Source organism: Hakea prostrata, chromosome 1 (assembly GCF_041222555.1).
Source record: "Hakea prostrata isolate BN-2017 chromosome 1, UWA_Hpros_2, whole genome shotgun sequence".
In the NCBI taxonomy this organism is placed as follows: domain Eukaryota; kingdom Viridiplantae; phylum Streptophyta; class Magnoliopsida; order Proteales; family Proteaceae; genus Hakea; species Hakea prostrata.
This window is the reverse complement of record NC_142600.1, coordinates 14087948-14115542: the sequence shown is the minus strand read 5'-3', so window position 1 is coordinate 14115542 and position 27595 is coordinate 14087948. Positions and strand designations below refer to the sequence as shown.

Below are 27595 nucleotides of genomic sequence, written 5' to 3'. Positions count from 1 at the left end.
TATTTTAGGCCTTCTAAAAACAATGATAGCCTTTAATTTGCAAGAAAACAACCTACGTATGAGTTCTAACTTGACACTAAGTCTGAAACATAAATGCTGCAAGAATGAACATGTTAAGGTTATAAAACATGAAATATAGAATCATTAGGACATAAAAATGAAAAGCAAGCAATAAGATACATTAAATGACTTAAACACCAAACAAAATTCCATCCATATGAGTACAATAAAACGTCACATTCTCGACTCTTGAGAATACAATAATATAACCATCATAAGTTCAATATAAATCATAATCTCATAACTAAAGTGTTGGGTATGGATCATGCTTCACATTCTGTTGCCAACAACCTTCACCGCGATGCACACAGGAGGGTCCTAGGGGCCACCCCAGCAGGGGTGTAGGGGGCAGCGCCCTTGGGCCTGTAGAAGCCTTATATCACTTTGGGCCTTGGGATTTCTTTTGCAGTTTGGGCTTGGGCCCACAAATAGCGTTGTGGTTAAGGAAGCTATCAACGAGAGGAGGCGACAATCCAGCAAAAAATGAACTAGGAAGTTGTCAACAGGATGGGAGGCGAGAGGAGGTGAGATAAGTCGAGATCTCAACCTGTCTCCCTCGAAATTTGGTTTTTAAAAGAAGTGGTGGACCAAGATCTCGTTGAGATTGTGTATTTCATGGGACTTGATGGCAATCTCATCTTAAGCCATCAAAAAGGCGAGATTTTGAACCTTGATTTTGCATACTTGGTAGAAACGTAACACTAAGAGATGCACCTTCAACACTAGGGTATTGACTTGTTTTGGAAAATCATCTACGTTGAAGTTTCTCCTAGACTTCAGATTTTGCCTCAACCTCCATTCCTAGAACCCCCTCCCTCCAAGGAATAAGCAAATTATTATTAGCTACGGTTTGGGTTCTTAGTTTGCTAACCTATTGTTTGGCCGATGCTCCCCCTCAACGTTGCTCCCCTAACTTTCTTCTATCTTTGTATATCTCCACTACTTCCCTCCCCCTACTTGAGATTTGGTAGGGCTATTTATTCTCTCTCTCTCTCTCTCTCAAAAAAAAAAAAAAGGGGCCTGATATTGGATGGTACTATCAAAGGCAAAGTATATGTTCGGGAAAAGGTTCACACACTGGTATTAGCAAGCCCTAGTTAGTCCAGCCATTGTTCCATCTCCAATATAAAAGTTCACTTGCCAATTGATTGATCCATAAAATTAAGTGAGTGGCCTATCTATACAATATTTGCAGACTAGGGAGAATTTATTAAGAAAAATGGAATTAGGGCTAACTTATAGTTTTTCCCATTATGCTTAATAGGTCTATTTCTTTTCTTTTTATATATTTTTGGATGAGCGAAAAATTCACCAACCAAAGGAAAGAAAAGAAGGGGGGGGGGGGAGAATAAGAAAGGAAAGGCCAAAGCCCAACCAAGACAGAGGCTCAGCAAAAGACACACAGCCTTACAACAGAAATAAACAAAGAAGCTTAGAAAGACACGCCAAAACAGGTGGTAGGTCGTATCTTCCTGATCGTATCTTGGCTAGCTTGTATCTTCCTGATCTGTACTGGTAGGTTTAGTGGTAATAGGACAATTACATGACCATTGAGGACAAACTTACAGACATTCTCTCTCCCTATAATGGTTACATCATTATCATACAACTAAGGTCTCCCAAATACAATGTCACTCACCCTCATGGGAATTACATCACACCAAAATTTCATCAGAGTAAGCATGAGGACTGATAGAGACTAAACCACCTTTGAGAAACTTCTACCCTATCATCATTCAAGAGGGAGACACCATAGGGGTGGGGATGCTCTTCTAATTTCAGATTGGCCCTTTTTACAAACGCATTTGACCTACTACCACTATTAATGAGTACCTTGCCTGCAGGTTACTTGATTTAACTCTGGTAAACAAAGCACAACTTCTCTTCCAATCTTCAACTTTACTTTCAGAAAAAGGAATTTGGACAGAAAGTTCACTGCTGGTCCATACTCCAAGTAACCTTCAATACGAAGGCCGTCTGCTAATTCTTCCATGACTCCGGCTATTGTGGGTTCATCCAGGTTGCTGGAAACTGCAGCCCTGATACCATTGATGTAAACTCAGGTGTAGGGTTAAGGCGAGAGTTGGGATTTCCCTAGATCTAAGGGTTACCCAGGAAATTCTAGCGAAGAAGAATGAAAATCATAGGGTTTATAGGGTGCTTTAACACTCTCGAACTCTGCTATAGTGTGAACAGGGTTATGGATTTTTAACAAAAATCAGAAATTAGGGTTTTAAGAGGGTTCAGCTAGGGTGGATTAGGGTCTATCTTTGCTGGTTCTATAATTTCAGAACCATGGCTTAGTGATTCAGAGGTTTAAGAAGGCCTGAATGATCTGAACTTTAGGGTTTCAGAGGTTTTACAAACTGCAGAATTCTTCTAAGGAGGAAGATGAAGTGCAGAATTTTTAAGAATGGAGAAAACAAGGTCTAACTAAGAAATTAATTGCAGCCTGCAGGCTTAAAACCTAAAAGGTGTTGTGACCTAGAGGGAGAAGAAAAGGAGAATTCATGGGCTGGGAATTGAAATCTGCAGGTGAAGGGGCTCCTAGGGTTATCGTGGGTAAGAGGAAGGGGTGGGGGAGTCGGGGGCTAAGGGGGAATTGGGGGAATGCCAGGGGTTGTCGTAGGGTGTAGGGGTAGGGAGTAAGAGGACTGTAAGGGTTGGGGAATGAGCTGTCCAACTATGGAAGGGGGAGGGAGGGGGTTCTATGATCATGCAAGGAAGGGGAGGGGTGAGAAGTGGCTGCGGAAGAGGGAGTAAGCAGTGATTGGGGGTGGGGGTTCTCTACTTACATGGTGGTTGCTAGAATTATTGCTTGAAGGCCGAAGTTGCTTGCTGGAGTTGCAGACTGAAGTTTAAAAAGCTTGAAGAATGTAGATCTAAACAACCGCAGGATCCCTCCCCCCCAAAAGGAACCCTGCCAATACCACTCTAGCTGCAATCAACTCAATAATTTTTATTCATCCAAACTAAAAATTACAATGCAATAACAGGCTATTTTAAAAAGACACTGAAGTTTGACCCAATGTGGGTATCCCTAATAGACAAGGATCCTGCTACAACTTGACCTAGACTCTTTTAACTTGGACTCTTAACTAATAAAAGACAAATCTCAATCAAAAGCAAATTCCTAAAACATAAGAATCTCTTTGATAAAGAGTCTTTATCTTATCCACAAACTAACCAATTCCAATACAACTTAAATTACTTATAATGGACTTGGATTTTTTTGTAACTCAAAAAATACTAACTCAAATAAAAAAAATTAAAAAAATACAAAAACAGATTATATCCATAACCCTTGGATTGAGGGGTTCCAACCAGACCCCTCTTGAGCCCTAAAAGATGAAAATGACCAAAATGCCCTTGGGGGAATTTGGCCAGCTGTGGATTGGTTTTTTGGGTCTGGGTTTTGGGCTCAATTATGGGGGGTCACCCAGCCAAGAAGTAGAGAGGATAGATTAGGAACAAGGGGGACTTGGGCTGAGTGGGGAGGGTTGGAGGGTCAAGACCATGGGGGAGGGGGGGGGGCTAGAAAGATGAGGATGGAGGTTGGAGGAGGGAAGGGCAGGGGAAGGGGAGGGGTGGGCTGGGCAGGGCAGGGCTGACTTAGGAGGGTATGGGGTTTAGAGGGCTGGGAAGGGGAGTGGGAAGGAGAATGAAAGGGAGTAGGGACGGAAGTGAGTTGGGCAAAATTGAAGGCAGGGTTAGGTTAAGAGGAGAGGTAGGCTTGGTCAAGAGGGAGGGAGAGGTTGTCTGGGTTGGGCTATAAGAGGGAGGAGGAAGGGCCTGAAGGCTAGTAGCAACAATGGGCCTCGACAAGAAAAAGGAGTACGCTGAAAGAATGCTAAGGGGGAATGTGATGGACCTTAGGGAAGGGGAAAAAGGGTGAAAGAAGAGCATGGCAAGGATCTCCGATGATGCAACAAATTGGCGGGGGGAAGGAGGGAGAATTGGATTGAGCTACGCCCAGTTTAGGAAGAAAGAAAGAGGTGAGAGAGTCCAATGAGGGATTAAAGCCTGCGAGAGGCGAGAAGGAAACAGTAGGGGGAGAATGGGGGCCCACAAGGAAAGGAGAGAGAAGGTGTTCAAGTGAAGGAGTATCACCAAAATGCGTCTGCAACAACGCCTGTGAATGTGATTCAAGCTTAGGGGAGAGTAGCGACAGGGAAGGAGATGAGGCAAGAAAGGTGGACAAGAAAGAACGGCCATAGGCTGGGTCGCAGGGGTAGAGATTGCAAGGATAGACTCCTTTTAGGGGCATAGAACGAGGGGCCTCAATTTCCAAAAGAAGTAGACTCTGGTAAAATTACGGTAGAACCCGACAAGATTAGGGCAGGGTTTTGTAGGGTGGGGCTTCAATCTAGTTCAATCTCTTTTGACAAGGCTGAAAATTGATTTTGGCTAGCAAAGGAGGGCTTGATAATAGCACATTCATCCTACTTTTGGACCTTTGTCAAAGAGGATGCCAGAACCTACCCTTGGATAGGATTGGGAGTGGAGGAAAAGAGGGAGGTCCCTGAGGTAGGCTGGGATAGAAGAATGACCGGGGGTTGGAGGATGTTGGAGATGGGGCAGAGGAAGTCGCTGGAGGGTTGAAGGATGCCAGATGCAAAGGAGGGGAGGTGGGTGGGAGGTTCGGACATTACATTGTGTCTCCACTTCGCTGATTTATTGTCAAGAATAAGTATAGGTCTCTTTCTTAGGTTCATATCAACACATGTGGATTTGATCCTTCTAATTGAAAAAGAGCAATAGCAAGGGAAAATTTCCCGGTACTGGTTCTTATGTGGGACAACCAACTAGGAACAACTTCGAACCAGCATTAACAGCCACCTCAAAATGTGAAGGGGACCAAACTACTGTTCACGTCACCGTGAACAGTAGAACAGCCCATTATTTGGCAATATTAGGAATACTCATAAAGGATTTTGTGGGGGGCCAATATCAGATTTAGGAAGATTTTATTTTGGGAAATTTAGAACCTTAATTTTGTTTCTATTTTAGTTGTTCATGCATGTGGCTGAAATATAAAGCCCAGTAGTTTCTATTAATTAGTTTCTACATTTGTAAGATTCTATTGTCACTAGTTACTAGGATATTAGTTTCTATTTTTAGTCCATTAAGTTTCTATCTCTTGTAAAACTTTAGCCAAGCTATAAATAAGCCCTTAAATTGCAATAAAACAGAGACTTATGGAATAGAAGAAAAAAGAAGAAGAATGAGGTAAAGCTTGAGCTTTAGGCATCTGCAGACACCCTCTCTCTCTCTTTTTCTTCTCTTCTTCTTCTTCTTCTTCTTCTTCTTCTTCTTCTTCTTCTTATGAGTGTTCTTCTTCTTCCCCGTCTTTAAGACAGATTCGTCTGAGATTTCCCGTTCTTTCCCGTCTTCTTTATCCTTCTTTCTTCTCTATTATGTCACCCATTAGGTTCCTACTCTTCCTAAATCTTACCAACCCAGAGCATACAACAACAACAACAAGCCGTGTCCCAAATAAATGGGGTCGGCTACATGGATTCATGTCTTCCAATCAGCTCTGTTAGAGGCCATACTAGATACAAGGCCTATCCAGTACACAAGGAACAGAAAATTAATTATGTTTTTCTCACCTGAGAAAATGCGTAAGGCATTTCTGAATACATCCCTGCTGCTCTTTCACGATAGAAAACCGTTCGTTCAATTGCAACAACAGACTGCACGGCAGTAGCATTGGTGGCACCTAGGAAAAAAACAGCAGCATAGATGGCTCCCAGGAGATTGAGTAGGTCTTGTTGTTTACTTCTGTTAATTAAAGCATGGAATTTGCTCAAAATGGATATAGAGAATCTCAAAAAAGAAGAAAAATGTTCTAGTTCAAAGATGGAACTTAGAAGCATCGTAATCGTGTCTTATAAAGAGTGAAACAATTGTCCAAAAATTGATTATATCATTGTATTCCTGGAATTAAAGAAAATATGTTAATAAATTTTTCAAGTGTCAAGACTTACAATTGCTCTCCTTTGTCCCAGAAGATGAAACCAAATAGAATACCAATTGCTGCTGTCATGAAGAATCGGATAGCATTATATGGTGGATTTCTCCAGTATGACCAATACTGTTTCCAAAAACATGCCTTGCATTGAGTGATGAACGTTTGAGAGTATTTGGTAGGGAAGTAAAGATCCTGGGCACCTGGTGCTGGTGTACTTATCTCTTCAATAAGTTCCTGGTTATTCCTGAATGAAGGGATAAAAAAGATAAATCTGAAGACAAGTATAGGCTAGTCCAAAAAAAAAAATAGAAAAAGTATTTCAGCTCGCTGGAATTAACAACATTGCAGCAATTATAAACTTACTGATAAAGGGTAGAATTGGCATAAACCTCAGCAAAATCAAGACCAAGTTGTGCCTCTGAAGCAGTAGTGACATCAAGCATCCATGTAGCAGGGTTATAACCATCTTTTATTTTAGGAACGCCAGGGATAGACTGCAATGTGGTACACATATTATCACTCAGGGACTTCTTGTTAAAGGCCCACATTTTTAATCTTAACAAGTACAGTGCCTGACTGAGATGCCAAAAGCTCTATAGTGAAAGAACATCTGAAGTAAGGCCCTTTAACCTATCCCAAGCTTAGCTGGCCCATTCTAGTGCCCATACACCAGATCAGGTCCCACTAAGAATATAAAAGAACATATCTAAACCAGTGCATGATCTTGAGAGGAATAGTCAGTAGCCAGTAGACTATCAGTTTATAGAAGACTCGGAAGCAGAAATAGCAGAGAACAAAGCACCAGAATGTTAATCAAGCACATGCTTTCAAGATCACCAACTGTAGACCTTGTACCAAGCAACCCACATATGCTTTTGTGATCATATTTATAGTTGTAAAAACCTTTTTATTTTCCCTGGGAAGAGGAGAGAGGAGAAAATTTATTGAGAAAGAAAAGAAACTTAAAAGGTGAGGGCAGAAAGAAGCTTCACCACAGACCGAAGAGGGGGGGAAAAACCAAAAAAAAAAACAAAAAAACCAAGCACATAGCCTAAATGTATAAGAAGAAACTAGCAAATAGCCTAAATGTATTAGAAGGCTAACTCCAGAAAATCTCTTCTGTAATTCTAACAATAAAGGGTAGAATTATATCTAGAATATTATTTGTAATAATCCCACACTGGGAATTTCTTTCTTGATATACTCTTCTATCATTATAAATAAATCTCTCTGACACAAGTCAGAAGTTCTCAGACCATTCAACATAGTAGAACTGAAATCCTTTGAAATTTGATGTCCCACGAATATAAGAAAATAATGAAAAAACCTACCCTAGAATATCTTAATAAACCACTGCCGCCAGCCTCTTCTCAGCCAGCCACCACCGCCAGCCTTCCGCCAGCCCTCCACCAGGTCCTAGGACCTCCACAAGCCACTGATAGGTCCCTAGGACCTCTGACAGCCGCCATCATCCCTCCTACACCCTGTCGGAAGGTTCCTAGGGCATCGCCCTCTCCTTGTGATTCCTCTGGGGGCCTCGAAACCCTGCCAACACCCCCTCTAAAACCTTCTGCCCCCATTCTTTACCCTTTTTTAGGCCTGTGCCTCTCTTCCATGCTTTGTTCCCTTGGTGGAGAGCACTTTTCTCCTATCGAGGGTTTTTTATACCCATTCAGGGTGTGATTCCTTCTGAATGAAGGATATGTGATTTCTTTGCATCTATCTTTATATGGATTAACGCGAAGTCTACTGAGTCTGTTACCACCGCCTCTTCTTGTTCGTCTGCTGCAGAAGATGCTCTAGTCATTCGTGACAATTATTTTTCCCCAATTAGGATGAACTTTGTTAAACTCAATGGGACAAATTATCTTGGATGGTTTTGTTCTGTTGCTCTTGTGGTGGTTGCTCATAGCCTTACTGGTCATGTTCATGGTATGACAGTTAAACCTACAATGCATGGTTCGGCCCAAGGAAAGTTGGAAACTGATGAATATCTTGTCATGAATTTTCCACTCAATTATATTGAACTTGTTATTGCTGAAAGCTATCTTCTTCTTCCTATTGCTGCTACTGTCTGGAAAGTCACCAAAGATACAAATCCAAGATTGGTAATGACACACAATGTTTTGAAATTAAAAGAGACATTCATCAGTTACAGTATAAGGACCTTACCCTCTCTCAGTATTATAATACTTTACAAGGATATCACCAGACCTATGGGAGATTTACCCCAACTTGTGCAGCCAATGATTTTGCTTATGAAAAGTGAGAACATAAGTGTTTATGATTTCCTACCTGGTCCCAATGTAGAGTATGATCAGATACGTTCCTAGATTCTTTCACGGGAGCCTTTCCCTTCCTTGGGACAAGCATAACATATGGTTGAAACTGAAGACAGTCGAAGGAATGTTGTGGTTCACACTCTTACAGTCGAAAGGTCTGCCTTGGTTGGTAGAAGTGGAGGCTCTCAAACTCGTAATGTTGGCACTAGAAGTTCTTCTCTTGCTCTCGTCAAGTGTGATTTCTGTGAGCGTGAATGTCATACAAGGGAAAAATGTTGGAAACTCCATAGCTGACCACCTAGTTCCCGCAAAGGAGGTCGTACCACAGATTGTGGTGGAAATTCACAGGCAGCTGCCAATCAAGCACATTTAAAGGACTCTAGTGCACTAACACCTCTCCCCTCAGATGAATTCCAAGTTTCCAACATCTCCAACAATTGATGACCAGACTTGAGTTATCTTCTTCCATGTTGACATCTAGTGTTAGCATTGCCTCTCTCATGGTTACACCTTCTGAGCCTCCTTCCACCTCAAGTTTTTTCTCTTTTTTCCCCCCCTAGTTGCCATAGTGTGTCCTCAAACCTTCCTCGTGGGTAATTGACTTCATATGATTGGTTCATCCTGCTTTATCTACTTTAGCTAGAATTTTTCCTAATGTAATAAGTGATGTAATTTGAATGATTTTCGTTGTTATGCTTGCATTTTGTCAAAACAAACTAGTAATATTTATCCTATTTCTGATAATCGTAGTACTACCCCTTTTCCTGTTATTCATTCTAATGTTTGGGGACCTTCACATTGTCTCTCTTCTTCTGAATAAAGTTAGCATTTTACTTTTATTGACTACTGTAGGAGGACCACTTTTGCTTTACCAAAAAAGTGATGTTTTCCCTTGCTTTCAAATTTTTCACAAAATGGTATCACCCAATTTGAGGCATCCATCAAAATTCTTTGCACTTATAACGGGACTGAAAATATTGTTGGGGAATTCCAATCCTATTGGCCATCATGGCATCATACATCAAACCAGTTATGTTGACACCCCCAAACGGGTGGCCGAACACAAGAATCAGCATCTCCTTAAGGTTGCTAGGTCCTTAATGTTTACTATGAATGTTCCACCTCGATTTCAGGGAGATGCAGTCCTTGCAACCACCTACCTTATTAAACGAATGCCATCCCATGTATTGCAGCAATGCTGCCGCCTTTGATGTTCTTATGGGTTCTGCCTCACTCACAATCCCTCCTAAAGTCTTTGGGTGTCTTGCCTTCACTCGGAACCATCATGTTCATGGTAACCTAGACCGCATGGGTTGCGGTGTATCTTTCTCGGCCATTTCTCCACACAAAAAGAATACAAGTGCTATCATCTGCCATTACAAAGGATGTTTGTTACCATGGATGTGGTCTTCCAGGAAAATATTCCCAATTTTACCCACACCTCTTCAAGGGGAGCATGAGTCTAGTTTATAGGTTTTGGTTCTTATTTCTCCCACGGAAATCCCTCTCGAAGTTTCGGCTGATGATGCCCACCTGGAAGATGGAGTGATCGAATAGGAACAACAATCAACGGCCAAGGACAGTTGTATGCAGGGGGAGCAACAACACAAAGTGCAATCTCCTCTAAAAAGTTACCAAGGAACAGCCATCCTAGAAATGCCTCCTACCATTCCTAGCTAATTGGAAGCTTCACTTCTTGGTCCTGCAAAGACAAATCCTAGTAAGTCTGTTTCTGTCCAAATTTCTGATCCATCATTAGAAAGCAACCACAAGTGTGTACTAAGCACCCTATTTCTAACTTGGTAACATATCAATCACTATCCCAGCCTTTCAAAGTTTTGTTTCTTCTTTCTCCTCTGCTTCTATTCTAACATCTGGTAGGAAGTACAGGCTCATTTTCACTGGAAAGAAGCTCTAGATGAAGAGATGAGAGCCTTGGTAAAAAAATGAACATGGGATCTGGTCATCTTACCTACAGGGAAGAGAACTGTTGGATGGAAGTAGGTGTTTGTTATTAAGCACAGGCAGATGGTACTGTGAACAAATATGAAGCAAAAATTGGTGGGCAAGGGATTTACTTAGACCTATGGCATTGATAACCAGAAGACCTTTGCTCCAGTTGCTAAGATGAACACAGTACAAGAGGTGCTTTCATGTGTAGTGAATCAGGGATGGGATATTCAATAACTTGATGTTAAAAATGGCTTCCTTTATAGGGAAATTCAAGAGGAAGTGTAGATGGATATTCCACCAGGTATACTTCCACAAAGACTCATGGGAAGGAATGCAAACTTAAACATGATCTTTATGGGTTGAAGCAGTCCCCAAGCGCATGGTTTGGAACATTCCATAAAGTTATGGTGGTCTATCGGTTATTAAAGAAAGCAATGTTGATGGTACCCTATTTATCAAAAGCACAGACACTCGCATAATAGTATTGCTAGTGTATTTGGACGACATTGTTTTCATAGGCAACAGTGCTACAGAGATTTCGGCCCTAAAGGCATTCTTGGGATTGAATTTGGAATCAAGGAAACAGTAAAGCTCAGGTATTTTCCAGGCATTGAATTGGCATATTTTGAAAACGGCATCTCTCTTTCTCAAAGAAAATATACCTTGGATCTATTAGCAGAAATAAGGATGTTGGGGTGCAAGCTAGCTGAAACTTGTGGACAAGACCAGTTATCAAAGGGTAGTGGGGAAACTGACTTATTTGTCTCAGACCAGACTGGACATTACTTTTTCTCTTAGCGTAGTGAGCCAGTACATGCAAGATCCTCATTTCATTCATCTAGATGTCAACAGAATTTTAAATACCTAAAGGCAGCTCCGGGATAAGGAATCTTGGTTTCCTCTCATGGACATTTAAATATTAAAGGCTACACAGTTATAGATTGGGCAAGATGCCCAGATGATAGAAGGTCGACTTCAAGGCAATGTACCTATGTGAGAGGAAACTTAATAACTTGGAGAAGCAAAAAAAAGCAGTCGTTGCTAGGTCCAGTGCCGAAGCAGAATTTAGAGCAATGGCACAAGATAATTTTTTACATGTTATGGTTGAAGGGGTTACTTCAAGATTTTAGTGTAGATCTAAAAGTACCTATAGAATTGTTTTCAGACAGCAAGTCTGCAATTGGCATAGCCCACAATCCAATCCAACACGATAAAACCAAACGTGTTAAGGAAAATTGACTCTGGGTTGGTTAACATTTCTTTTGTCTCATCCGACAATCAGAAGGCTGATATTTTCAGTGTGAGTACAAGGTTTTTAGCTACATTACTAGCAAGTGGCATGATACATAAGTATGCACCAACTTGAGACGGAGTGTTGTAACTCTAATAATAAAGGGTAGAATTGTCTCTAGAATGTTATTTGTAACAATCCCACATCGGGAATTTCTCCCTTTATGTACTCTCCTATTATTATAAATTAAGACTGACTGTGTATCCCTCACCCAAGCCAGAAGTTCTTAGACCATTCAACAATGTCAAACAAGACAGCATGCTTGAAAAGAAACAAGCATAACAATCTTAAATCACCACTCACTCCACAACAAAAAAACCAGAGGGCAAGCAAACAGAAGTCCACCACACAGAAACCAACTACTACTCTGGCGCACCATATAAACTACCATCATGCCACCATACAGACCAAGAAAAAGGGAAGATGTAAAATATGGAGGGAAAAAAAAAAAAGAAAAGAAAGAGGGACTACAAAAAGAAAGCTAAAATAAAACTTCTACCCTTTCAAGCTGCACTAGAGCCTTCTCTATCAAGAAGAAGCTGTAGGCAAATTCAACTTTTGATATATGCAAGTAGGCTGCATTTATCCATTTAATACATATAGTGTGAGAATGTGTTGCAGTCATTTGGCACTGAACGATAAAAAGGTTAGAAAACTTGTTGGAAAGAAGGAAAAATAAAGCTAACCAATTTTGCTTCAAAATAAAAATTTAACCTAAAAGATAATGTAGATACTTTGTAACCATGTCAAGTTGACAGAATTGTTTGACTTTTTCTATTGAAAATGTAAAATAAACAAATAAGCACCCCTACAGGTTACAGTAATCCAATCCAGTTACTGATGTTGACCTCCATAGAGTTCAACAAAGTTATGAAATAAAACAAATGAAAACCAAGTTTAAAAGCACTCACTTCAAAGTATTCTATAAGCTTGTGAGAACGTTGCCCAAGAGGACCAGCATAAATGACTTGTCCTCCTTTCTTCATCGACAATAACTGCAAGAAAAATGATATCAAGTTGAGAAGATGTGTGCTGCTTGATAATGAGCTTCAGAAGAAAGGAGAAATAACTTTAAGAATCAAGGTATACATCATCAAAAGCTTCAAAAATGTCTATGCTTGGTTGGTGAATTGTGCAGACAACGGTCCGTCCCGTATCCACTGTATTTCTAACCGTACGCATAACTATTGCAGCAGCCCTAGCATCAAGGCCTGATGTTGGCTCATCCATGAAGATGATGGACGGGTTAGCAACCAACTCTACAGCAATTGTGAGCCTCTTTCTCTGTTCTGTTGAAAGACCATCTACTCCAGGAAGGCCAACTAAGGCATTTCTCAAAGGACTAAGCTCTACTAATCCCATGACTTCATCAACAAACATCTGCAATAAAAAGAGAGAAGATAACAATAAAAAAAAATTATTATCAGGTCCAAGGTCATGTTCCTACACATAAGTAATTAATTCTACTTTTGATTACCTTGTGGTTTCCCTGACTATTTTTAAGGAAAAAAATTATAATAATTGCTTGCTACTCATTAGTGCTCTAAGGAAACTAGTCAATTATGCTCCTTGAAAAGGGTATACCAGCTTTATAACTATGAGTATATAATGTACGAATGTTAAATTCAGAATCACAAAAAAAAAAAAAAAAAAAAAAAAAAAAAAAAAGGTTAGAATAGGAAGTTCAGAGAAGGTTGTATCCAACCTTCAGATAAACAAAATTTTTGTTCTAGCAAACAACTATAGTGATTTTGATTCGTCCATTCAATCTACCATCTGATTTAACACAATTAATCACCTCAGTTATGTGTCACAGGATAGGCTTATTTCTTAGCCTAAAGAAGCTGGCCAACTATGAATACAAAAACGTGTGACTTTCCAGAAAACAAAGAAATACTGAATTTAGTGGTTTTTCTGATAAAAAAGAACCAAGTCATAGGTCATTCATGAATCCATAACTAGAAAACTGAGTGTGTTTGAAGTGGACTAGAAAAAAGACGACCAAAGTGACTTGCCTTCCGGGTTTCCTGCTTTACTTCTGGAGAAAGACGCAGCCAGGCTGAGAACAGAAGAGACTCATAAACAGTAACACGAGGAGAATGGATGTCATTCTGTTCACAGTATCCACTAACTCGAGCAAAAGTTGCTTGATTCTTTGGAAAACCTGATATGCTAATACTTCCATCAATGTATCCACCAGTTTTTCGTCCTGCTAGAACATCCATCAATGTGGTCTTTCCAGCACCACTAACACCAACTAATGCTGTCAGAATTCCTGGTCTGAAAGCACCACTGACATCACTCAACAATTGGAGACGACTTTCTTCAATTCCTTGCTTTTTCATTTCCTGACAAAACAAAATTTTCATAATTCCACCAGAAGACTTTCTAAGTTGCGCATCAGACTACAACAGATTTGTAGCCAAAATTTACTGAAAACAAGATCTTACACAGATTAGTAGTATCTAAACAATTGAATGTTAAGGAAATGTGAAGCAATTTTAAACTATGGAAAGTTTCTAGTACATAGGTATATTATAGAAATTATAAAGATATGATCTGGACAAGGACTTTTAGCAGATGCCTAGATGTAAGGGCCTATTTATAGCTTGGCTAAAGCTTTACAAGAAAGACAAACTTAATAGACTGAAAATAGAAACTAATACCCTAGTAACTAGTGACAATAGTATATTATGGAAATAGAAACTGACTAAAATTAGAAACTACCACAATAGAAACTAAACTAAGGTCCTAAATCCCCTAAAAATAAAATCTTCATACAATCTGATTTTGGGCCCCACGACGACTCCATGAAATATTCCCAATATGCCAAATAATGGGCTGTGATACTGTTCGCGTGAATAGTGACATGAACAGTATTTTGACTTCCCATCTTCATGTTTTGTTCCATTGTAGCAGTCGAGGTTGATTGGTCAAAATTGTGGAGCAAGGGGACCATCTAGTTGGACCAGTTGGCTGGTTAAAGGTGGCCTTCAATGCTGGTTCGAATTGGTTCCTAGCTTGTTGTCCTGCATCAGACCCAGTTTGAGTATGATGCAGCTGACCGCACAGTTATAAACGCTGCTAATTGAAGGATAAAGCTAGTTGGATGAGATTTTGCAATATTGGAGGGAACTAGACAGGATAAATAGGAGTTCCTCTTCACCAACCAGAGAGAATAACATCAACACAACCCAAATCACTGCAAAACGCGGAGCTTATCCTTTCTGGCCATGGCTGATCAGTTTGTATCTTCTTTACATTTGATAAAGTTTCCGTTTTCTTCAAAAAGACCAAACGAGTTTCAGTCTTCTTTTAAAAAGACCAGTCGAGTTTCAGTTTTCTTCTAAAAAGCAGTACAAGTTTCCTAATCTTCTTTCAAAAGATTAAGTTTTGAGTCCTTGATACGCCATGACAAGGAGGGAATCCACACATTTACCTGAAACAGATTGGCCAGTCGAGTCACAAGGCTTACTCTGGCACCACATGCAACCGAGGCTTTGGTGTCTCACTGAGATAATCCAGGAAAACAGTATGCTACAAGACTGCAGTTCTCAATCAAATGGGCATGCTGGATGGCCATCTGATTGCCGGGCATGAGGGCTGATCCTTTTACCACCTGTGTTTAGAGTCATCACAATGGATGTCATTGTTTCCTTTTGGATGACAACTGTTGAACAAGTGTGGGTTTTCTTTTCTTTTCATTTTTTTGTTTTGGTTAGCCTTATCATCTCAAAGTAAATGAACCCTGTATGTGAAGATTTATTTTTCTTATGGAAGTACAGCTTTTTCTTTTACTCTGCCACTTTTGAGGTTGGGAAGCTGGGGTTGATATAAGGGTTGGAGGAGGATATGAAAGACCAAGCTTTTATTCCAAGTTCCAGGAAGAAAGATAATATGGAGGTTTGAAACTTGTTTTGTGCAATTGAAATTTGTAGGCTTAGTCTCTCTCTAGAACCAGTGAGTGCTACATACCAAATAAAGGATTTCTATAATCCTAAGGCATTCCATTTACAAACTCAGTCGAAAACAAGAATTACAGTGGTAAACCCAGAATTCAAGAGATTTACAATAAAAGATAACCAAGGTTCTGATTGTACCCAAAAGCTGGTTGAAGGTCAACTATATGGAAAAGTATAACTCCACAAATCTGATTACAAATTTATGGTCAGATCTGGATTTACAGAGGTATACTAATGAATAGGGCGATTAAAGGTTGAAAAAGGTTTCAAGAATTGAACACTGGTTGCATGACTTTAAGAACTCTCACCAGTGATAAAACGTCATTAAGAACAGTAATAAAATTCAGGGGTTATTAGGCTGATACTCTGAAACTGAAAATCAAACGTGAGCTCAGAATAGGGTAAAACTAAGGATCGTCTTTAAGTAGGACTATAAGAAAACAGCAACAAAATCAAATTTCAACTGTAGGTGCATTTAGAATGTAACCCAACTGCCAAACATGAAATCAGATTTGAAATCTCAGACATAAGTCATGTAACTATTAAGAAACTCAAATTACGGCAGTAAATGCATAGGAGTAGAATGGAAATTTAAAAACACCAATAGAATGTATGGTAAATGGGGTGAAAATAATGGAAGAAAGATGGATGCATATGGACTGAGCTGGTCACCTGGAAGGCTGGAACTTGATCAGATTCCCACCAATCCCACCTTAGTATCTCACCAAGAATTGCATTGCGTCAAACAACACATAGAATCTGCCAGAACATTGGGGCAAAGCCAATAATTTTTCATATAAGATGAAAAGAAAACATTGGAGGCACTAAAATCCAATGACAACACAACTTTATCCCAACAAAACAGGGTTGGCCACATGGATCTTTGCTCTCCAATCAGCTCTATTTTAAGTCATATCTTGGTGAGATGGCTTTGCACTCTAAAAAAAATCTCTGGTTTCAACAAGTTTCCACGATTTTTTGATAGTTCTGACCGATAATTGCCAAGCTATGACCAATTCTAACCAATTTTCAACCAACCAGTCTCAACTAGTTTTGACAAGTTTCAGTAGTTTCAATCAGCTTTGATGGTTTTGACCAGCCCACTACAAGTCGACTCTTACCCCCCAAAAGTCCCTAGTTCTGACCCATCTCAGCCATATCTCAGTTTCTGACAAGTTAAAACCAGCCTCAAAAATGAGATCTTGAACATTGGTTTAAACAGAAATTAAAGTAACAATCGAAAAGGAAAGTGTCCTTGAAATTGAAAGCTCTGCCATAAAAGGAACAGACATTCCTTATAATATGACTTTATCTTGAGTAGTTACATAATTAAAATCTAATGAAGGGAGGAAAAGGCATGACTATCCAATCCTTGACAACCAATAGAATAATAATTACTTATACTTTAATCCCAACAAGTAGTTTAATGATAATAAAATAAAACAACTCACAAGAAAATAATGTAAACCCTGAATTCCTACCCATAATTTAGGTTCAGTGATCAAAGAAAACCTGTTTGACTGAAGACCCAACTCAAAGCTTATTTCCACCAAGAAAAATAAGCCTAATTCTGTGTTTTACCCATTTATACCTAACCTCAGTAATTGAAAAGCTATCATAGTAATATATTAGAATCTTCTACATATCACTTCAAAGTTTTCCTATTTTCTAAAAGAAGCATTAATCCTGCTCTGTTCGAATTTCATTTCTTATGATTCTCCAACCAACGTTCAAGCTTGAAGAAACTTCTTTCCTATCAAGATTGAAAGAGAAACAGATGCAAGGAGGAACAAATCTTATTTCTTCCAATCAGGACTCTTTCCAATGGGATGCGCATGACAAATTAAACGTTCAAGATAGAATGGAAAGTTACAGTCCTGGCATGCAGACAAGACTGGCACCATTCCTCCCTTAGTCCCCTACAGCCCCCATGACTTGAATTCATTCAATGAAGGCTATCACTGTCAGTTCAATAAATTAAGAAGGATATTCCTAATTTATAGACTCATCAGTAGGTCTTCTTTTGCCAGTCATGTGGCATCCCATGGTTTTGATTTGAGATGTCTGAAGAGTGAAGACATTTGAAGAAGAAAGAAAGTGTTCATTTAATTCATTGAAACAAGAGACTCACAGCAGGCATGTCTATGTAATAATTCACATGATTGAATGCAAGAGAAAGAGGCTGGAAAGGCAACACCATTCCTCTTTTAGGAGCCTGCTCTTCAACTCTTCTTGACGTGTCTCTAATCGCCATATCAATACCTGTTACAGGTGATGATTATTAGAAACCCAAGGAGAATATAGTAGCACACTACCACAGGCTTCTACTGTAGAAATGAAATCAAAAACCATCCACAGTGACACTGGAACCAACATGTTACTTTAAAAGTACAGATTTTAAATACAGTCAAGGGTATATTTAGAAAGGGAAATGTTTAAAGAATCTTTGAGCATGAAAGGAATTTCATTTTTATCACATGCTCACTGAGATGAAGTAGTTCTTTCTTTTTCTTTTCTTTTCTTTTTTTCTTCTTTTTTTTTGGGGGGAATGGGGGGGGGGGGGGGGTTGGTTAAATCAGTGAATACAAAATAATGTTCTTAAAATGAAAATCTGATTGGCTGAACTAGGGATAAATGTTAATTCACAATGTATATCAGGCTGTCAACCCAATTTGTCAACATTCACAAGATATACAAGTCACATTCAAAACATGTGTACCAACCTCACTACCACAGTGGCCAGGTTACCAAGGTTTGCACATGCGTCTTGCAAGAACACCACTACAAGTATGCAAGAAAACACAATAACATATGAGACACAGTTTCACGTGGTTTGCCAAGATGCCTAAATCCATCGACCGATGCTTTAATCAAAAGAAACTCCCCCCTCCCCCTGCTTCAACCTTTGAGGATCATGAAGAAAAGAACTGCAACCCCAATTGTAGTTCTCCTATCAAGTGCCCACTTGATAAGGCATTACGAGCCCATCCTAATACATCAATGAATAGAAGCATCAGCAAGTAATTATCTTAGTATATTACAAAACTGGGTTTTTGAAGAGTTAACTTTATTGATGTAACCACAACAGAGAAGAACCAGCATAAGAGTTCCACACAACAACTTGCTTCTTAAATAGAGTGCAGCAATAACACTCAAATAGATAGTGGCATCTCTTCTCTCTGCTTCAAATTTCTGTAGTTTCTTTCTTCAGAGAGAAATCAGAAATATAAGCACAGCATGACACACAGAAACTTAGTCTTTCTTATTTAAAAGATGTAATAGAATGCTAGACCATATTCGAAGGAACTCAAACTTTTTAAGGGTAAGTGTTAGGACCCTAGGGATGAAGCCATGTGGAATGAGGGTTAGTTAGGGTTACTCTAGGGATGAGGCCATCTGGAATGAGGGTTAGTTGGGTTATTTGAGATAATAAATAGAGGGAAAGAGGGAAGAGAGAGGAAGGGAATACTTTGGAGAGTCTGCCAATAGGCTGAGGGAACACCGTGAGGTGTGGGGGTGACTAGCACCATAGAAACCAGAGTCTATCTTGTTAATTCTTGCAACTTTGTATTAATTTTTCAAGGTATTGGGAAGTATTAGTAGGGTTTTATCAATTGGTATCAGAGCTGTAACGATCCAGGGAGGTGATATGACTTTATCTCTGTTTTTTGGTGAAGGAAGAGCGCAAGAATGGTTAACAGAAGTCCAGCAATTTTGTCGGCAACACCAAATTGAGCATGAATATTGGCTCAGAATAGCTCATCGAGCATTTGGATGGAGAAGTGTTAGAATGGGTTTACCGGAGAAATTGGCCGGTGTTTGATTGGAAGGGTTTCGGAGAAGCCCTGCTAACTGATTTCAGTAAGAACCAGGCGGCAGACGTGAACTTAGTTTTGGATAGCAACCAAGGAGAAATTAACGATGCTAATGGAGTAATAGATTTGGAAGCCCAGGCCAAACCGATGGGAAAAGAACCAAGTGGAAACACCAGCAGAGATCAATGGCATGTTATGGAGGTCTCACGCTAAACTTGTAGTAAACGGCACAAGAAGGGCTTGCTTGCTCGAACCCACATCCCAAAGTTCATCACAAGGCTCGATGCACATCTAAGAGACCAGAAACCATGTTCTGTGGTTACTGGTTGGCGATGGGGCGGGTGCGATTGAAAAGCAAGCATCAACGAAGGTGCAAAGTACTGTGTTACTAGCCAAAGAAAGGGGTGGCATCACTTAAGAGGCAGAGTTGATTGGGTGATGCGAGCGCCAGAGAAACCCCCTTGGATGAGGGCAAACACGAGGAAGAATGGCCTAAATTTGCAGACGGTGTCTAGGGTTGCTGCTCGCCACAAATGGAGAAGATGATGTTGGAGGAAGTTTCGGGCTCGTTTGGTTTACACTAAACCAGTTAATGGGTTTGGGTCCTACTCTACAGACCAAAGATTCCTCTATTTGGGCCCAACTCATGACCGCAATGTCTCAATAGGGGCCAAGAGAACCAAATGCAAAGACTGGGCCATCAAGAAACCCCCTTGGGCCCAATCCATTCTATTAACCCGAGGCTTGGCCCATTTCGTTAACCCACTACCCATCCTATCTTTTCTCTTTGGGGGATTAAGTGGGTAAACCCCACCAATTCAAAATAGTGACTATGGGCTTGGCCCATTTCATCACAACAAAACCCAATAGATTTCCGTTATAACTTGAACCCAATTATCTCAGTTGGACCAAAACCCAAGCAGGAGACCACTTTGAACCATAGAGTCACCAAACCAACATAGTAAACCATCGTCTTCAACCTCACGCAGTTGAGACGGTGCAGGAAGAGGCGAGGTTGTAGCAGCATTCGTTGAGCATAGTATTGTTCTTGTTGCCACCACCAAAAGTAAAGCGAGCATGCATCACTCCTGGATTTGATGCTATTTCCATAGACATTCCGTCGAATTCGTTCCGTCTCTAGTGCTAAAGAACACATGCAAATTGTGTGTAGAAATAGCAGAGGGGTCGCTCACGGTCGAGGCAACAAAGGATTCGATGCCTCTCACTCAATCGATTCTTTTCTCAGCAGACCAACATGTTGTGAGTTTTCAAAATGGTTTAGCATATTGCCCCGTGCAGGACAATCGTTCCACCCTTAAAGTTCAGGCAGTGTATGCTTCAAGCCCAAGTACAACTAATTGGAGTGGATAGACACCATCACCTGAAGTTGAGGATGTTGATTCTGGGGATGATCTGCGAACTTTTTTTCTTCTGCTGAAGCCGTCTTTTGTTCGGGACCTTAGAATGTTTCTTTGCACACATATGAAGATCAAGTTTCAAATTTTCCATCACCTTGAGGACAAGGTGATTTTCGAGAGGCCGGTAGTTGTTAGGACCCTAGGGATGAAGCCATGTGGAATGAGGGTTAGTTAGGGTTACTCTAGGGATGAGGCCATCTGGAATGAGGATTAGTTAGGGTTATTTAAGATAATAAATAGAGGGAAAGAGGGAAGAGAGAAGAAGGGAATATTTTGGAGAGTGCCCATAGGCTGAGGGAACACCGTGAGGTGTGGGGGGTGACTGGCACCTTTAGAAACCAGAGTCTATCTTGTTAATTCTTGCAACTTTGTATTAATTTTCAAGGTATTGGGAAGTATTAGTAGGGTTTTATCAGTAAGCTTCTCTCATTTTCTGGTAGGGTATTCCTATTCAAACTTATCCTCCAATCATCCTATCTCTACTAGTCTGGCATCTTCACCATTTCGAAAGCCACTAGACCCATGGAGGCTTTGTTCTACGCCTTCTTTAGAAAGGGCCAGGAATCTTCCTGTTTCCTCCACCCCATTAGCTGGTAGGCTATCTACCAACCTAACACCAAGGGGGGTCTTAGAATCCATCATATCTAAGATTACAATATTGCTAGCTTGATGAAGCTATTGTGGAAAATCTCCTCCAAACATCATTCCATTTCGATTAAGTGGGTCTACTCTCATCTCCAAATATCTAACTCCATTTGGACTATTTCCCTCCCTTCAAACTCTTCCTGCGCTCGATGAAAGTTGTTTTAGCTTAGACCCCTCGCTCTCTCGGCCACCTCCACTTGAGTCTCTGATGGTTCCTCGGTCTCCTTCTAGTTTGATCTTGGTATTTGTTGGGAATCCTCTACAATAACCTTTGTCCTTGCATTGTTTACGACTCTCGCATCCCTAAGTCCACCACCCTCTCCACCTTCATCTCTCACATCTCCTAGTCTCCCCCCTCCCCCTCCCCCTCCCCCTCCCACCCTCCCCTCATGTCTTAACAGGTTTAAGACCCCCCCCCCATTATACCCTTCCCCATTATAAAATCATATGGGCCCCCTCCTCCTCAAGCACCTTCTCCACCTCCTCAACCTATAATCTCTCATGTACCCTTGGACAAATTTTCCCCTGGTACCCTAGTCTGGTTTAATAGTCACATCCCTCGTCACTCCTTCTGCTCTCTAGAGATCCCTTATCCTTTGCCTACCCCCACAAGCTCTCCTTACCCACCACCACATTCCCGCCAACCCGCAATATTGAAGTGGTACTAAAGATGTGTAGCACCTCTTCTTTTCCTATCCCTTGTCTACCATTTGGCCCTGCTCCATGCACTTTTACGAGCTTTCATGGGACTAGCACTGGATTTTACAATCCCTCCCTAGCTCCTTCATTTCTAACGTCGTCGACAAGATGGTTTTTGGAGCTGTTGTTCATCACTTATGATGGGAGAGAAACCTTAGGATATGGACCTCCAACTCTAAGACTTTGGACTCAATTTGGAAAACCATCTACTTTGATGTTTTTTCTAACCTCCAATTGCGTCCCCAACCCCCTGTTGTTGACACCCAAAGTAGCCAAAAATATTCGTTCTGGCTTGCCTTCCCCCCCCCCCCCCCCCCCCCCCCGCCCCCCCCCCCCCCCCCCCCCCCCCCCCCCCCCCCCCCCCTTATTTTCCCCCCCCCCCCCCCTCGGGGTTTTTTTTTTTTTTTTCTGTTGAAATACAATGTTTTGCAGAATGGCTTATTGATCCATGATCTCAAGCCCTTTATTTATAATAAAGTGGAAAGTAGACTATTACAAGGAATAGAAGTTTACATGAATGCAAACTCTAATTTAATTCCTATACAAAATCTTATTAGACTCCTAATAGAATCCAACACTCCCCCTCAAGTTGAGGCATGGATATCACACATGTCCAACTTGACCAAAAAAGTATAAAACATCTGTCTAGGTAAACATCAGCAATTTGATCTTCAAACTTATAGATTACGTCTGCCTTATAGACTTCCATTTGATTTGTCCTCATCTTTACTGCAACTTTATGTCTCCAAGGAAGAACGCCCAAGTAAAGAAGTAGAATCTTCAAATGTTGAGAAGACTAAATTTCTGCACAAATCTGAGGGAAAATATATTTTTAGGGTAACAATAGCTAGGGTAAAACAACCAAAGTGAAAGTTTTGATTTGTAGCAATGTTAGATCTTTAAAGGGAAAGTTTGCCAAGGGGCAATCTCCAAAGGTAGGGGAAAAATTTGTCAAGATAAGTGACAATCTCCAAAGGTAATAGAGATCAAGTTCTGCAAAGGTCAAACGACAAGTCTTTTGCAAGGTTAGATCTCCGAAGGGAAGATGTCAAGTTAAGGGGCAAATCTCCAGGGTTAACAGAGATCAAGTTCTGCACAGTCAAAAAGATAGATATATAGCAATGTTAGATCTCCAAAGTGGAAGATTGCGAAGGCAAGGGACAAACTTTCAAAGGAGTAGAAGATTACGAAGGTAAGGGACAAACTTTCAAAGGTAACAAAGATCAAATTCTGCATAAGGAAGTCTACATGAAAGGCTTTGAATTGTAGACATCTTCAATCTCCCCCTCACGTGTAGCGTTACACGTGGGAAGATAATAACAAAGGAAATTCCAATGGGGAAACTTGGAAAGGAAGAAATTGTAATGGTAAGATAAAAGTATCAGGAAAACAAATCTAGAGAAAATGACAAAATTTGAAAGGGGGTTGACCGAGCCTACGGTGCCACTAATGAAGGTCTGATATTACCGAATGGACCGGATTAGAAGATGTAGTCAAAGCAGAAGTAGATCCTCCAATTGGCTCGAGCAAATAAAGTCCATTTACCACGACCAATCTCCTTCCCCAGATCCTGAAGTAGCTAGGTAGGAGTTGGTAGGGGTAGTAGAGGAAGCAGTGGTCGAGGCTGTACCGGCAGTAGAAGACTGCATAATACGTCGCAAAGTAGCGAACTCCTCCTGCAAAAAACCAACGTCTGCAGAGGGTGTGGTGGAAACTGTCTCAGAAAGATTAGCCTTTTGTTTTCCCCTGTCTTTGTGCTCGTTTTTGCTCAAAATCAGCAGGCTTCCCATGCAGTTTCCAACAATTTTCCTTGGTATGATATGGTTTGTGACAGTGCTCACACTTGACAATCTCCTTAGCCGGATCAGATTTAGTGCGAACAGACTGTAAAGCTGATTTCTCCATAATAGGAGTATGAAGCATGACTAATCGACGACTTTCCTCACACTGAACAAGAGCATAAGACTATTCTAGTGTAAGAAAGGAGAACGACTTAAGACTTGCACTCGATCTGATCGTACTCTACGTTCAAACCTCGCCAAGAAGTCATATACTCGAATCTTATCAATGTACTTCTTATATGTTGCCACATCATCTCGGATTAGTGGGGTGATAATCCCCATAATGATCCAACTCTTGCCAAAGAGATCGCAACTCAAAGATAATAGTGGGCCACGCTAGTTCCTTTTGAGTAGTCTCATGAAGCTTCTTTCATAGCTCATAAACCTATGCATCATTCCCCAACTGTCCATATGTTTCAAAGTAGCCTTCCGCATTTGGGCTGCAGATTTCAAGTAATAGGTAACCCCGGCAATATTTGGATGCATGGAATTCAAAAGGAATGACATAATAAGAGAATCGTTTGATATCCATTTATCCTGTAAAACACCGCTGGTAGTGGGTTTGATAGTAGTGCCCGTAATGTATCCAACTAGTCCTCTTCCAAAGAATAGTCGTAAGCGGATCGAGACCAAATCAAGTAATTTGTCTTTGTCAAATCTTACCGAAAGAGAATAAAAAGTGGAAAAATATTCGGATCCAAAGTGGGAGCAAAGAGTATCATCAATAGTTGTCATGTTGACAAAATTATCTCAGCTTCTTCGATCTTCACCCTTTCAAGTAAATGTAAATGTCGCAAAATGCAATAGCCAAACAACCCAAACAGATCTACCTCTTTTTTTTTCTTTCTTTCTTTTCTTTTCTTTTCTTTTCTTTTCTTTTCTTTTTTTTTTTTTTTTTTTTTTTTTTCAATAATGACAAATATGTCCTTGAAAAAACAGAATTTGCAAATAAATCTCAGAGCTTATACAAATTTACATATGAGTCCCTGTAAAGCAAATTTACCAAAATAACTCAAAACTTGAATTCAAAACTTAAATTCAAAAATTGAATTCAAAAATCAAATTCAAACCATAACAGATCCGTTATGGTCTTTCACAGGCTTAAGGAGAACAGCCCCAGTCGAAGAACCTTAATAGCAGAACCCCAATCGAAGGTTTCAGATGACTAACCAAGCTTCAGAATCGCAGGCTTCAGATGAAGAATCAGACAGAAAAAATTGCAGGAGCTGAAGCCAAAGTTGTTGCAGAAGCAGCGGAAGTTGCTGATTTCTTCTTCTCTTCTTCTTTCCTCTATTTTCTGTTCTTATTCATTGAATCGAGACGGAACAGAATCGTCTTCTTCTTTCTTTTTTTTTTTTCTTTCTTTTTTTCTGTTTCAGTTGGCGACCAAGATAGTACTGAAAAACTGCCTAGAACTGAAGATTGGCGATGGGTTTGAAAAAAAATCAGAAGAAGAAGAAGGTAGGTCGCTTCCCAAATCGAATTTAGGCTCTGATGCCATGTTGAAATACAATGTTTTGCAGAATGGCTTATTGATCCATGATCTCAAGCCCTTTATTTATAATAAAGTGGAAAGTAGATTATTACAAGGAATAGAAGTTTACATGAATGCAAACTCTAATTTAATTCCTATACAAACTCTTATTAGACTCCTAATAGAATCCAACATATTCTCTTCATACATAAAAAGTATTGGTTATCGTATCAAAACAGTGATTCCAAGAGACCTATCGTATCAAATTAAGATACAAGTGTATATGGAAATTGGTCAAGAATCCTATGGAAATGCTTGAGGATATATGTGCAAAATACAATTTGTATTTTATGCTTTGAAAATGTTGTAACCCATGTCTGAAGATTTTTAAGCATAACATACTATAGAGAAGGAAAATCTCCTCTACTTAGCAGGTTTCACCCTAAGATCACTTCCTATAAAATACCTTGATCTCCCTTCGATTCCTGCAAAGCTGACGGAGCCACCACTGCACTCTCATTGCCAGATTTATCCGTGAAAAACTCCAACTTTGGAAGGGCAATCTCCTTTCCATTGCTGGAACGCTTGAGTTGATCAAATCTGCTTTCCTTAGCTGCAAAACTTTAGCATATCAAATCTGCAATCCAATCCTCCTACAGCTGTTGAGTGGCATCTACAGCCAACCAAAATCCACCATATCTTCCCTGGAGCCTCTCTTCTGCTCCTTTTGAAAAGGCAAAGAATCTTCTGCACCTTCCAAGTTTTGAGTGATCATATTGTTCTGATAGATGAAGTGATAGAAGGGATTAATGCAAAGCTCGAACATGGAGATAAAGTTTGGATTAGAAATTACTCCATTTAAAATGATGGGTCTAGCATAAACTTTTCTCCTTCGTCCATCATCCCTTCCAGCCAGCTTCTCGGTGATTGCTGCTGTGACCTTCATTCCCTATGTATCCTCCCCCCTCTCTCCCTTTGCTTGTTCTAGGGTTTTGACAGTGATCATTTTATAGGAAATTTACATTTTACCTCCCCTAAAGTAAAGTGTAACTCCACTTTCACCCATCAACTATTACATTTTATAGGAATGGGCAGGACATGATAAATGCAAGTACCAGACACACCTGGCCAAAAAGTGAAAGATTGGAAAATAAAAACTTTTTAAAGAAAAACAGTTAACAAGGAACCCTGAACATCATGTTGAAACATGAAGTGCCCAAACATGTTTTTTAAATGTCAGCTACAACAGATGTAATTTACTAAAATCAGATAAATCCACAATAATAGTCCAAATTTTGAGAATCATCAAAATTTTGATTTTTTGCCTAGTCGAGACAACCAGGGTGCGAAATTTTTTTTACTCATTTCGACCAAGATGGGTTGATGCTAGTGTTTCAACAGAGTTCTATGAAACCTTGTTTAAAAGTCCCAAATCTCGACTAAAATCTATGAAATTGCATACAACTTGCAGGTGCCACCGATCCATATTTCGGGGATTTCCCCATTTTTTTGCCATTGTTACCTCTTTCAACCTTTCTTCACTCAAAAATCATCACTGCTTTGTCTTTCTTCACCATGTTTTCTGCTTGCTGCATAGTTATAGTCCTTAAAAAGCATATGGTGGAGTTGTTGGATATGGGGCGTCATCTGCTAATGCTAGTAGTATGTTTGCATATAGGTAAAGGGATGAATCGGGATTCGGTTCATCATTTTTGGACTCCATCTTAGGATATCCATCAAGGATCATCACACCTGATTATGCTAGTTCAGTGTCATTATCGGGTTATACTCCATGGACTGATGACACATTGCCTAGGCTGGGATATCTAGTCTATGCTGACAAGGCCACCTGTAGAACGGCAATGATGGAGTTCCTGGAGAAGTATAAGCATACCATGACATAGCTTGCTTTTGTCCAAAATTCAGAGGACTACACGTCTCAAGAGATGGATCCATCCAGGCGATGGATCCACGTCTCAAGAGATGGATCCATCCAGGCGCTCAACATGGAACTAAAGCCTACGAGTTTCTTTTCGGTCATTTTGTATTTGTACTTTTGTATAAACACTTAATGTATAATGTATGCGATACAATTTGTTCAATTTTACCTAGTTCATATTTCTTGGAATCTCTCATGTATGCTAACACTAGAATTAAAACTTCTTGTTAGAAAACAAGCAT

At 40.1% G+C, this 27595-nt stretch overlaps 1 protein-coding gene across 1 annotated transcript in view; it reads right to left on the bottom strand.

The window, feature by feature from the left end:
- LOC149027682 (pleiotropic drug resistance protein 2-like) overlaps positions 1-27595 on the bottom strand; it is a 56111-nt gene that overhangs the window by 3114 nt on the left and 25402 nt on the right. The window contains exons 12-18 of the mRNA XM_089164874.1: positions 17654-17784; positions 13576-13908; positions 12650-12940; positions 12472-12555; positions 6398-6528; positions 6051-6278; positions 5673-5844 (exon numbers count right to left, since the gene is read on the bottom strand). Of these exons, the coding sequence (XP_089021000.1) occupies positions 5673-5844; positions 6051-6278; positions 6398-6528; positions 12472-12555; positions 12650-12940; positions 13576-13908; positions 17654-17784 (1370 nt within the window). The remainder of the gene's footprint in view (positions 1-5672; positions 5845-6050; positions 6279-6397; positions 6529-12471; positions 12556-12649; positions 12941-13575; positions 13909-17653; positions 17785-27595) is intronic.